Source organism: Jaculus jaculus, chromosome 13 (assembly GCF_020740685.1).
Source record: "Jaculus jaculus isolate mJacJac1 chromosome 13, mJacJac1.mat.Y.cur, whole genome shotgun sequence".
Taxonomy (NCBI): domain Eukaryota; kingdom Metazoa; phylum Chordata; class Mammalia; order Rodentia; family Dipodidae; genus Jaculus; species Jaculus jaculus.
Window position 1 is genome coordinate 88,785,186 of NC_059114.1, and position 13,997 is coordinate 88,799,182.

General features: G+C 50.6%; 1 protein-coding gene across 1 annotated transcript in view; it reads right to left on the reverse strand.

Moving 5' to 3' along the window:
* Positions 1-11,956, reverse strand: part of Trio (trio Rho guanine nucleotide exchange factor) — a 353,577-nt gene extending 341,621 nt beyond the window's left edge. The window contains exon 1 of the mRNA XM_045132004.1: positions 11,770-11,956. Coding sequence (XP_044987939.1) covers positions 11,770-11,956 — 187 coding nt within the window. The remainder of the gene's footprint in view (positions 1-11,769) is intronic.
* Between the last annotated feature and the right edge of the window lie 2,041 nt (positions 11,957-13,997).

The window sequence follows — 13,997 nt, forward strand, 5'->3', positions numbered from 1 at the left end:
TATTCCAAGTTCTGAAAGATAACAACTGTCAACCAAGGTTACTTTATCCTGCAAAGTTATCCATTCAAATAGATGGAGAAATAAAGACATTCCATGACAAAAGCAGGTTAAAGGAGTATTTGAAGACAAAACCAGCTCTACAGAAAATACTTGATAGAATCCTCCATGCTGAACAAAAGGAAAAGCACACATATAAGGAACCTAGAAAAAACAAGCTATACTCCAATACCAGTTAACAGAAGAGAGCACAGGTAGAACCAGTAACACACACACACACACACACACACACACACACAAAAATGGCAAACATAAATACACACCTTTCAATATCTCTTAATATCAACGGTCTCAATGCCCCAACGAAAAGACACAGATTTGCAGACTGGGTTAAAAAGCAGGATCCTACAATTTGTTGTCTCCAAGAAACTCACCTTTCTACAAAGGATAGACATTATCTTAGGGTGAAAGGTTGGAAGACAGTGTTTCAAGCAAATGGGCCTAGAAAACAAGCAGGGGTTGCTCTCCTAATATCAGACAGGGTGGACTTTAGTCCGACGTTAGTCAAGAAAGATAAGGAAGGTCACTTTATATTGATTAAGGGCACACTCCAACAGGAGGACATTACAATCCTAAACATATATGCACCTAACATGGGGGCTCCCAAATTCGTCAAACAAACACTATTAGAACTAAGGTCACAGATAACACCAAACACAGTGGTGGTGGGTGACTTTAACACCCCACTCTCATCAATTGACAGGTCATCCAGGGAAAGAATAAACAGAGAGGCATCTGGACTAAATGAGGTCATAGAAGGAATGGACCTAACAGATATATACAGGACATTTCATCCAAAGGCTGCAGAATATACATTCTTTTCAGCAGCACATGGAACATTCTCTAAAATAGACCATATATTAGGACACAAAGCAAATCTTAACAAATTCAGGAAAATTGAAATAATTCCTTGCATTCTATCTGACCACAATGGAATTAAACTACAAATCAGTAGCAAGAAAGGCTATAGAGCATACACAAAATCATGGAAACTAAACAATACACTACTAAATGATGAGTGGGTCAATGAAGAAATCAAAAAGGAAATCAAAAAATTTATAGAGTCAAATGATAATGAGAACACAACATACCAAAATCTCTGGGACACAATGAAGGCAGTTCTAAGAGGTAAATTTATAGCCTTAAGTGCCTATGTTAAGAAATTAGAAAGGTCGCAAGTAAACGACCTAATGCTTCGCCTTAAAGCCTTGGAAAAAGAAGAACAAGGCAAACCAAAAATTAGTAGACGGGAAGAAATAATAAAGATTAGGGCAGAAATTAATGAAATAGAAACAAAAAGAACAATACAAAGAATTAAAGAAACAAAGAGTTGGTTCTTTGAAAGGATAAACAAGATTGATAAACCCTTAGCAAATCTGACCAAAAGAAAGAGAGAAGAGACACAAATTAATAAAATCAGAGATGAACAAGGTAACATCACAACAGATTCCAGAGAAATTCAAAAAATTATAGGGACATACTATAAAAGCATATACTCCACAAAGTATGAAAATCTGAAAGAAATGGATGATTTCCTTGATCTATATGACCTACCTAAATTAAATCAAAATGAGATTAATCACTTAAATAGACCTATAACAAACATGGAGATCCGAGCAGTTATCAATAATCTCCCAACTAAAAAAAGCCCAGGCCCGGATGGATTCACTGCTGAATTTTACCAGACTTTTAAGGAAGAGCTAACACCATTGCTTCTTAAGCTTTTCCAGGAAATAGAAAAAGAAGGAATTCTACCAAACTCCTTCTATGAGGCCAGCATCACCCTGATACCAAAACCAGGCAAAGATAGAACAAAAAAAGAAAATTACAGACCAATCTCCCTCATGAACATAAATGCAAAAATTCTCAACAAAATATTGGCAAACAGAATACAAGAGTATATCAAAAAGATCATTCACCCTGACCAAGTAGGCTTTATCCCAGAGATGCAGGGATGGTTCAACATACGCAAATCTATAAATGTAATACATTACATAAACGGATTGAAGGACAAAAATCACATGATCATCTCATTAGATGCAGAGAAAGCATTTGACAAAATCCAACATCCCTTCATGATAAAAGTCCTACAGAGACTGGGAATAGAAGGAACATATCTCAATATAATAAAGGCTATTTATGACAAGCCTACAGCCAACATATTACTAAATGGGGAAAAACTGGAAGCTTTTCCACTAAAATCAGGAACAAGACAAGGGTGTCCACTGTCCCCACTTCTATTTAATATAGTTTTGGAAGTCTTGGCCATAGCAATAAGGCAAGAGACACACACAAAAGGGATACAAATTGGAAAGGAAGAAATCAAGTTATCATTATTTGCAGATGACATGATTCTATACATAAAGGACCCTAAAGAGTCTACTAGCAAGCTGTTAGAGCTGATCAAAACCTACAGCAATGTAGCAGGATACAAAATAAATACACAGAAATCAGTAGCCTTCATATATGCTAACAACAAACACACAGAGGATGAAATCAGAGAATCACTCCCATTCACAATTGCATCAAAAAAAATAAAATACCTTGGAATAAACCTAACCAAGGAAGTAAAGAATCTATACAATGAGAACTTTAAAACACTCAAGCGAGAAATTGCAGAAGACACTAGAAAGTGGAGAAACATCCCTTGTTCCTGGATTGGAAGAATCAATATCATGAAAATGGCAATCTTACCTAAAGCAATCTACACATTTAATGCAATCCCTATCAAAATTCCAAAGGCTTTCTTCATGGAAATAGAAAAAACAATCCAAAAATTCATTTGGAATCACAAAAAACCTCGAATATCTAAAATAATACTGAGCAACAAAAAAGAGGCTGGTGGTATCACCATACCTGATTTTACCCTATACTACAGAGCCATAGTAACAAAAACAGCATGGTACTGGCACAAAAACAGACATGTAGATCAGTGGAACAGAATAGAGGACCCAGATGTAAGCCCAAGTAGCTATAGCCACCCGATATTCGATAAAAATGCCAAAAATACTCATTGGAGAAGAGACAGCCTCTTCAGCAAATGGTGTTTTGAAAACTGGATAAATATCTGCAGAAGGATGCAAATAGATTCTTCTCTCTCGCCATGCACAAGAATTAAGTCCAAATGGATTAAAGACCTTAACATCAGACCGAAAACTTTGAAACTGCTAGAGGAAAAAGTAGGGGAAACCCTTCAACATATTGGTCTTGGCAAAGACTTTCTGAATACAACCCCAATTGCTCAGGCAATAAAACCACAGATTAACCACTGGGACCTAATGAAATTACAAAGATTTTGCACCGCAAAGGACACAGTGAAAAAAGCAAAGAGGCAACCTACAGAATGGGAAAAAATCTTCGCCAGCTATATATCTGATAGAGGATTAATATCTAGGATATACAAAGAACTCAAAAAGTTAAATAATAAGGAATCAAACAAGCCAATCAAAAAATGGGCTATGGAGCTAAATAGAGAGTTCTCAAAGGAAGAAATACGAATGGCATATAAGCATCTTAAAAAATGTTCTACGTCACTAGTCATCAGGGAAATGCAGATTAAAACTACATTGAGATTCCATCTCACTCCTGTCAGATTGGCCACCATCATGAAAACAAATGATCATAAATGTTGGCGGGGATGTGGAAAAAAAGGAACCCTTCTGCACTGCTGGTGGGAATGCAATCTGGTCCAGCCATTGTGGAAAACAGTGTGGAGGTTCCTAAAGCAGCTAGAGATTGATCTACCATATGACCCAGCTATAGCGCTCCTAGGCATATATCCAAAGGACTCATCTCATTTCCTTAGAAGTACATGCTCAACCATGTTTATTGCTGCTCAATTTATAATAGCTGGGAAATGGAACCAGCCTAGATGTCCCTCAACAGATGAGTGGATAATGAAGATGTGGTACATTTATACAATGGAGTTCTACTCAGCGGTAAAGAAAAATGAAGTTATGAAATTTGCAGAAAAATGGATGGACCTGGAAAGTATTATACTAAGTGAGGTAACCCAGGCCCAGAAAGCCAAGTGCCACATGTTCTCTCTCATATGTGGATCCTAGCTACAGATGACTGGGCTTCTGCGTGAGAATGAAAATACTTAGTAGCAGAGGCCAGTAAGTTGAAAAGGAGACATAAAGGGTGGAGAAAGGAAGGGAGGAGGATACTTAATAGGTTGATATTGTATATATGTAATTACAATGATTGTAATGGGGAGGTAATATGATGGAGAATGGAATTTCAAACGGGAAAGTGTGGGGGTGGGGAGGGAGGGAATTACCATGGGATATATTTTATAATCATGGAAAATGTTAATAAAAATTTAAAAAAATAAAATAAAAAATAAAAAATAAATTGCCTTGAGCTAGAGAGATGGCTTAGTGGCTGAGGCACCTGCCTGTGAAGCCTAAGGACACAGGTTCAACTATTCAGGTCCCACATAAGACAGATGCACAAGATGGCACATGTGTCTGGAGTTCATTTGCAGTGGCTAGAGGTCCTGCCACACCCATTCTCTCACATACTTTCTCTCTCTCTCTCTCTCTCATACACACACACACACACACACACACATACACACACTCTCTCTCTCTTCTCTCTCCCTGTCTCTAATAAATAAATACTTTAAAATAGATTGCCTTAAAGCATTCACGTCATGTATATGTCACTTCTACACACTGTGAAACATAAGTTATTTTCAAGTTGAATAGTCTTAAATCGGGTGTGGTGGTGCACACCTTTAATCCCAGCACTCAGGAAGCAGAGGTAGAAGGATGACCATGAATTTGAGGCTCCTCTGACTCCATGTGTGAACTCCAGGTCAGCCTGGGCCAGAGTGAAACCCTACCTCAAAAAAAAAAAAAAAAAATCAATCTTTGATATATTCATTCCCTGTTCACTGTAATTACCTATTCCACTGAATTCCAAAATTGACATCTCCTGACTTTTCCAAGGTACACACACACCAAGAAAAAAAATAGCAATAAACTCTATCTAAAAATATTACAGAAGTATCCTTTTGCATGTGAACCATGTTTATTCCAAATTCAAGGAAGCTTTTCATATTAAGGTAATAAGCCTTCCTTAGGGGAGACACCAACACTCAGTAAATCCACTCACTCATCATCAGTACTGAGAAATAAGTAGTTGCAAAATCAATTACAGACACTAAGCCCCAGGAAATGGCAAGTGACCTCATGAGGACATGAACCCAGAGCATCTGGAGTTCTGAGGGCTACAGGCCACTCCACATGTGCTACTGTCCGCTCCTGATCTGGAGATCAGGAAAACCAGCGAGTGGGGAAAGCTGAGGCCACAGAAATGACGACCATCCTCATCCAAAGGCGGGTCCCTGCGCTTGCAGACAGCAGACCTGACTCACAAGCCAGGCTTCCTGTGGAGGCCCGCAAGGACACTTACTTCCATTCTCATGTTTAAAGTTTCCCCAGCAATTAGGCAATGCTGAGATCTACGTCAGGGCAGAATGAGCAACTATTATTATCTTCTAAATCAACAGAAAATCTTTTCAAAATAACTCAAATCTGCCAGGCATGGTGGCACATGCCTTTAATCCCAGCACTCGGGAGGCAGAGGTAGGAGGATCGCCATGAGTTCAAGGACACCCTGAGATTACATAGTGAATTCCAGGTCAGCCTGGGCTAGAGTGAGACCCTACCTCAAAAAAAACACAAAAACTATAATGTGTTCATTTACTGAGAAAAATAACTGATATGCCTTGATTTCTGTTGGTCTCTATCTCACTGTTGTATTTGCACTTCTTTTGATTACTAGTGAGAGTAAATGTTAGCTTGTGTCCTCTGAATTGTCTATTTTGCTTTTGGATTATCCCTGCTAGCTTATTTGATTACGCCCTTTATTAATCATGCATGTATAATTCGGCAGCCTTTTAAATTAGCACACAGCTAAGCTGCCTTCTCCCCTTCTTGTCCAGTGCCCAGCTCTGTGAGCACAGGGACCCCCGCGCCGCCCCCAGCACAACCAGGGCACAGCAGAGCCACCGCCTAACAGCCTCGCCCGCTCTGCTGCTACTACAGCCTCCTTGAGCCGGGGCTGCCCGGTGAAGGGACTCGTTTGGGCTGGGGGCTGCGTGCCCTCACTCAGCACTCAGGCGCATGCCCCTGCTCGTCTAGTCACCACTAAGGAACACGTAACAGCGGGCCTCCAGCCTTCCCGGCAGCAGGGCAGTGAGGGAAGGGGCAGCACACACTGCCAGGACAAATCCAGAACCAGTTAAACCCTCATGAACAGGCACGGTGCCAACTTCCTCCCTGCCCACAGCAGGCTGCACTACATGCCACTGGGCTGCAGCACCTACACCTAAGCTCGTGACCCTCCACGTCAGTGCACTGCTGACGTGTTCACACGCTGACATGTGCCCAGCGACACTCCATGCAGGACACCTGCTAGTCTACAGGGGAATCTGCCACAAGCCCCCCCCTCGCCGCTCCCACAGAAGAGTAGACATGTGGCTAATTAAAACAGCCAATAACCTAAAACCCAAGTCTTTATCACAGAAAGGCTTCCATCTCCACAGCACATCTGACCTGCCTAACACTCCAGTGGCCACCCAGTCCCGGAGGGGCAGGCATGATGCCGCCCTCCCCACCCCAGCACTGGCAAGCAGGCTTTCCTGTGACAGGCAGCGTGTCCCAGCAGGCAGGTGGTTACGAACCTGGGTTTCAAGGGGCTTCCTTACATAGAAAGGGAACTAAAAGAAGAAATTAAGATAACATACAACTATGGAAGAGAATTAAATGTATCCACTAGTGAGTAAGAAATTAAAAATGAGTGCTTACATACTTGCTAGCCATTTCCTGAAAATGAGAATGACTTCGTTGAGGCTCTATAACCATGGGAGAGTCAAGTGGAGATGCTGGTCTTCAGAAACTGGCAGGAGCTGAAAGGAATATGGAGTTGGGCAGGCCCTGGGCACTGCACTTGGCTCTGGGAAGGCAGAGCACTCCAGGACTGCTCCCCACCCTCTTGGGCTGCTCTTCCCTCAGCTCAGACCCAGGGAAGGGGATTCCCAGAATGGATCTGGCTGAAGACTAAGCCTGAAGCGGCCAGGTGGAGACTCGAGCAGTTCCCCACTCACGCTCAGTCCTAGGCTGTGACCCGGCGGAGCAGCTCCGCGGTGGAATGTGGAAAGGCAAGAGCGATCTCTGGCTGCATCATGAAGTCCACAGAGCCCTGCTCACACTGAGGGGCATCAGCGGGAGTAACACCCGTTCAGGAAGAAGTCACTCGGTCGCCGCCAGCGCAGGCTGAGGGCGAGGAGAGGGCCTCCTTCGGCGTGCGCCTTCCGCCAGAACCCCGCGGGCTCCCGCTCGAATCTGCTCTGCCCACCACGTCACCACGCGGGAGCTGCTGACTCCTGCCTGCGGCACTGCTGCTCAATACAGCACAAGCAGGGCTAAAGGACACGCCACACAGACCTGAGGAGGCGGAGGCGCTGGCCAGGGCTGCGAGCGCGCGCGGCGCGGCCCTCCCGTCCGCGCACGTGCCGTCCCGCGAGCCGAAGTGTGGCTACCGACTGAACATCTGACTTCGCCCTGGGATTCTGCCACGGGTGAGATGAGATTCTATGTTCTCAGTTCAGGAATAAACTAGATACAATAAACAGCATATGTACATATCTTAGATTGTGACAGCTTCAAATATAACTCTCTGTTAGGAACAAAGCCCAAATTTATCAACACCTAAAAAGTCCAAGGACTACCTTAATTAAGTATTCTAACATACTTTTAAAAAACGTATTTATCACATCCTTCACTTTGAACATGACCACTGTGTTTAAGTCTTGAGTAGTCACCTAAATGGTTATATTGGCTTCACTTAAATCTCACTTGACTCTGATGGTTAAATTGCAACAGGGAAGAAAATACAATATCCCCCATCAACAAGGCAGTTTACAGGTCTCAATGAAAAAGTTCTTTCAATGATTATTTTACTGGTCTTCCTTAATTTCTTGAGAGTTGCTTATAGGATTATTTTTAGGTACTCCTTACTTTTCTCTAAAACTAGGCTTGACTATACCACCTAAATAGGGAAACCGACATTCACTGGCACGTAACTTTTTTTTTAGCTCTTCTTTTCAAAATATTGCAGGTACCAAGAACCTACCTCATAAAGCAGCAACTATTCTCATGCTCGTGGGGACCAGAGTTGCCAGGCTTCAAAACACAGCAGAAGGGGCAGCAAGTTTGGAGGCCTGCCTCCTCAGTGGCGGCTAGAGCATAAACATGAAGACAAGTGTCCCCAACACTCCTTTCATGAAGAAACAGTCACCTCAAAGTAGAGATAGGCAGGCGCGCTGCACCATCACAAAGTCAGTCAGTTCTCTTGGCGCACTCCTTAGAAGGAGAGGGTCCAAAATAAGTCTTCATCTCAAAGAAACCCTGAAGGGTGGCTTCAGAATGATCACAAACCTTTGTTCTCCACACATTCATTTAACGGCAACCAAAGCATGCCAGGAAGGTTAAAAATAATGCATTTATGTAAGCACCCCTACACACACACACACACACACACACACACACACACACACGCTAGCAAGGTTAAATATGGAGCTCTGAAAGAATGATTTACTGCTACAAGAACAGGGCCCCAAAATAGATTGGCAATAAAAGTGATTGGTCCCAGTGGGGATGAGAGCTAATGTAAGCAACGTCCTGGCCATGACAGGCATCCGGGAAGAGCATCCAAGCCCAGGGCCAGCTTCCCAACACTGACCCCACCCCTAGCAAGTTCCGCTGGGCAGGGGAGGGGGAGGCATGTCACATAACCTCCCTGGAGGAACATTCCTCGCTTGAGAAATATGAAAGAACAAGGCAGGCTCATCTCTGTGATACCTTTTTCTGTTTTCTTTTGTCTTTGAACTTGCTTTTTCTGTATTCCACTATGTACAAAGAGGAAAGAGAAGCTCAGATTTACTGACACTTCCAAAATAATCTCTGCACTGCCCTTTTCTACACGGCCACACACCTGCCAACCCAACCCGCTCCAGCACTCACTGGCCTGCCTCCGCAAGCCAGCTCTGAATGGGCACTGCGCACTGGCAAACGAAGAGAATGTTTGTATGAACGTCCTGCGTGGAGAATGAAAGAATCGCACCATAGATGAGACCCTGAGTAAGGTGGATGCTGGGTAACCCAAAGCAAAGGGGAAGGCAACCACTGGTCTAAAATCCAAAGAAAAATGGGAAATAATGGGTGGGCACTGGGAGTTCTGAAGGAGACACAAAGTTCCCAGGGAGAGGGCACCAACCTCCAAGGCCACCCCCCATACCCCTCTGTGGCAGCAGGAGTCCTGTCCCTGCCTGTACTGATGAACCACCCAGTAGTTAGTTCTACCTACCAGCTGCTCTGCCTACAAGCTCTACGAGACTTCTCTCACATACCATGGGCACCAAAAGTTATATCTACAAAATACACCTTAATGCAGACGCAAAGGGGGACCAGAAAGAGGCCCAGGCCAGCACAGCTGCGGGCTGGGAAAGTGAAGGCCATCAGTGGAAATGCTCTACCCAGATCATGTTGGACCATGCTCAAAGACACCCTGGAGAAAAGGTTCACACCTCACCTGCCCTGTCAGGTCACTGAGAACTTATTTTCCCTGTTTTTGCACCTTAAGAAAGAAATATAGTCCCACAGATTTGGCGACTTCATTGGCCTCAGCATCCTCATTCAATCAAAACTGCCCAAGAAGCCCTCTGTCTAGCCTAGTCTGCTGGATGAGGTCCCCACCTTGGCCTATCCCGACTCTGTAAAAACTCCATGCCCACCCATTTAGCCTACCTGCCCCTCTCCACCCCGTGCAGGACATCACTGGCCTAGATGCTACAGCCAAGATATAGGACAGGGATTCAGAGCTTCCTAAAGCAGAAAAACGAATTCTAAAAAAGACACTTCAGACAACCCCTGGGATGGGAAGACCGGAAACCTGTCCTAGCTGCTGACGAAGGCTAATGATAGGTTAACCAGCCTTAGAAGAAGTTTGTGAAGCCACTGGGGGGTGGGAGGAGCACAGGAGCAAAGCAATGAACCACATCACTTGCTTCTCAAGCAAACTGAGCAGAAACAGAAGCCGGTCAAGAAGGGAGAGCCAGCCCTGCCAGAGGTGAATGAAGTCTGGTGACTATGCATGAGAAAGACGAAGAAAGTCTGCTCTCACGGGCCCCAAACACCCCGTCTGTGGGGCACAAGAGACTCATTCCGCAGGCACTATTATTCTGCGACAGGTAATAGAAAAAGAAAGACAGGCTAGACTTTTGCTTCAGGGCATGAAGGGTGGACGTCCCAGTTCTGCTACTAAGAGCTAAGACAGAGCTGCTGTGCCCAGCAACAGGAAGAGAAGAGAGTGAAGAGAAAGGAGAGAAAGGAGAGAAAGGAGAGGAGAGGAGAGGAGAGGAGAGGAGAGGAGAGGAGAGGAGAGGAGAGGAGAGGAGAGGAGAGGAGAGGAGAGGAGAGGAGAGGAGAGGAGAGGAGAGGAGAGGAGAGGAGAAAGGAAGGAGAAGGGAGAGAAGAAAAGAAAGAAAGGAAGCTTTCATCGAAAGGAACTGATGTTTTTCTAAACCTCAGCTTTTGCATGGACCTCACGGGAGATGGAGCACTGGGGAGTATACGCAACTCAAGGCTGACACCTCAGGCAGTGTGCACTGCCAGCCATAACCAATCGGTTAAAACGAATCAAAAATAGCCCTGCCTGACAGAGACCCAGACCCAGAAGACAATAGTACTAAACCAGTGATCTCCCGGCGCCGCTAACTTCTGCCTCCGCCCAACGCTGCCGGCTGCAGCCGCTCGGTGACCCGGCCTGAGGCCACGCCGAAGACCTCAGCCGCCCTCCCAACGCCCCCGAGCGCCCGCCGGCAGGCCGCGGCCCGGACCGCGCGCGGTGCTCCCCGGGGGCAGCCAGCAGCAGCCCCGCACGCGCCGGGGCCCGTCCACGCGCCCGCCCGGAGTGGGCGCCCTCGCTGCGGACTGCAGCTGCTCGGCGGGCCCGCCTGCGTGCGCGACGGCGCGGGATCGGGGCCGGGGTCCCCGGGACGGACGTGTCACGCGCGCACACACACACGCACGCACGCTCACACGCGCGCACACACCGGCGCCCCGCCCCGTGGCCAGGCTCCACGCTACCCCCCCCCCGCCGCCCGCTCCGGGGCGCGGACACCGAGCCCCGTGGGCGCGGCCGCCACCTGCACCCCACCGCGCCCAGGGCAGCGCCCGGCCCGCCCCGCGCCGCCCTCCCCGCCCCCGCGCCCACAGTCACCCCGATCGCGGACGGACGTCGTCCCCCACCCCGGCCGCCCCGGGAGACAATGGCTCCAGCCGCCGCCCGGCCCGCCGCTCCGGCGCAGCCCACGCCGCCTGCCCCCAGCGGGGCACGGCCGGTCACGGCGCGGCTAAGCGGGGCCCGCCGCTCCCTCCGCTCCGCTGCGCCGGTCTCCGCCCACGCCGCGCCGGCCGCCGCGTCCCGGGCCCTGGGCGACACAGACAAAGAGCCGGCGCCCCGGACCGCGGAGCCGGGCCCCGCGGCGGGCAGGGGCAGGGGCCGTCGGGGGTGGCCCGGCAGGACCTCGGGGCGCGGCGGCGTGGCCGCAGGCACGGCGGAGGCCGGGGACGGTCACCCGGCGCCCCGGAGCGCGCGGGACAGCTCCGTCCGAGCCCGGCCCCGGGGATCGGCACTCACCGGATCGGAAGAAGGCCGCGATGTCGGCCAGGTCCTTGGCGGCCTCCTCGGCTCCGTCGCCGGCGCCGCCCCCGCAGCCCGATCCCGCCGCGCTGACCGCCGCCGCCGCCCCCGCCGCTGCCGCCGCCGCGGGGCCGGAGGACGAGGACGAGGCCGGGGCGGCGGCGCCACCGCCGCTACCGCTCATGGCTCCGGCGGCGCCCGCCCCGGGCCCCGGGCCCTCAGCGCCGGGCCTGGCGGCCGCGAGCGTCCACCGCGGGCTCCCGGAGCGCGGACGCGCAGCCCCGGCCCGGCCCGAGCAGCGCGTCGTCTAGCCGCACCGCGGGCAGGACGCCGCCCGGGGCCCGCGAGCCGGCCGCGGGGCGGGGCGGGGGCGCGGAGCCACGGCCTCGGCGGGCGCCGGCCGGGGCGCGGGCAGTGCGGCGCGCGCTCGCTCGTCGGCCCGCCGCGCTGGAGCGCCGGGGCGCAGTCGCCGGGCCTGGCGCGAGGCCGGCGGGGAGCTCCGCGATCACGGGCGCCGGCGGCGGCCAGCAGCCTCCATCTTGGTTTCCAGCGAGCAAGGACGGAAGGAGGGGGAGGGGCGAGCTCGGCCCGGGGAACCCGGGTGAAAGGAAAAGCGAGAGCCAGGGAAAGGAGAGGAAGGAAGGGGGGGAGGGAGGGAAAAAAGAGGGGCTTCGGCAATTTCCGGCGAGCCTCGTCAGGGGCCCGAGCGTGGGCTCGGGGTGGGCGGGGCCTGGCGAGGGGCGGAGCGACGGCCGGTGCCTGGGCGCCCCGAGGGCGGCGGCGGGCGCCCAGGGCCCTCCTCGGGGTGCTCCGGCGAGGGAGGGCGGCCCCGGCCCGGGAGCAGGGCCCCGGCCCCGAGAACAGGGACCCCGGCCGCCGGCCCCCCGCCCCGCACCCCTCCCCTGCCGGCACTCTCGCGTCCCCCCTTCGCGCCCCAGCGGTTTTATTCTGATTTATGCCGCCCTGCCCTAGGGGAGCCGGTGACTCGGCCGCGGGCACGTAGATGGATCAGAAAGGTGATGAAAACAGGGGACCTGCTCCGCCATCTCCTTGTTCCGTGGCCATGAGGCTCTCCAAGGGGATCCCCCATCTCCCGGGGAGTGGGGGGGTCCTCCACCATTCCGAGTGCACGGGACACGTGACGGGAGGGAGTGGAGAGCAGACGGAGAGGGACCTTCCGCGGGAGATCCACGCCAAGCCGACCTTTGAGGAAGCGTCGCCCAGTTACGGAGACGATGGGACCCCCTGGCTGCAAGCCCCGGGAGCGGAGGGGTGGGGGCCCGAGGCGAAAGCATGAAATAGTCCTGGGGGAAACCCTGCGGAACAACTCCTACGGAGCTGCCCAGGACCCGTGTCCACCGGAAAGCAGCGATTAAAGGAGTGGACGGTGGACGGTGGCCAGCAGCAGCCCCTCGTGTCGGGAGCCTCGGGCTCGCCCGGGGAGGGCACCAGATTGATCCGTGCGCTGTCGGATGAGAGCGGAAGACGTCATGAGCTCGCGTTTGGCTTATGGACACACACGGATATATAAGTGTGCGCGCGCGTGTAGAGACCTACAGAAAAGCGTGCGTGCACTCAGTGCACGGGCGTGTGTCTTCTTGCTCTCACACTGGGTGGGCCCGTAGACATTTCTGTAACAACCCCCACCTAACACTCAGACCCTGTTTTGCTTTTGTGTGTATGTGTGCAGGTGCATGTGAGGTCACATGGTGGCGGCTGTCTTCCTCACTCTCTGCCTTGTGGACACGGGTTTCTCACCTGAAGCCAGGACTTGTCCACGCTGCTGGACCGGGGATCCTACCTGTGCACTATCACAGGTCTGAGACAAGCGGGCTATGCCTTTACCTGAGCGCTGGGGGTCCCCTCCAGGTCGTGGGGATTGCACAGCAAGCGCTGCATTGACTGAGCTACCTCCCCAGCCCCAGATCGTGTTCTTTATTGTACTTTCGACACAGGCTTTCCTACATGTATGTAATGTATTTTGATCACATTCGTCCCTTTTTAGCCTCTTAAACCCCAACTCCCGCTTCCTTTTCCCAACCAGTCGACCCGTCCTCATTACCATGTTGGTGCGAGTGGCCCTCTGAGTGAAACTGGGGTTGCGTGACTGAGCGTGGGCTGCACCACGGAAGAGCGTGGGCCCCACTCCCCCAGCAAGTGTTAACGGCTCCTCTGGGAGGAGTGGGATCTCATGAGCCCCTCTCCCCTCCGTGATGGAATGTTGA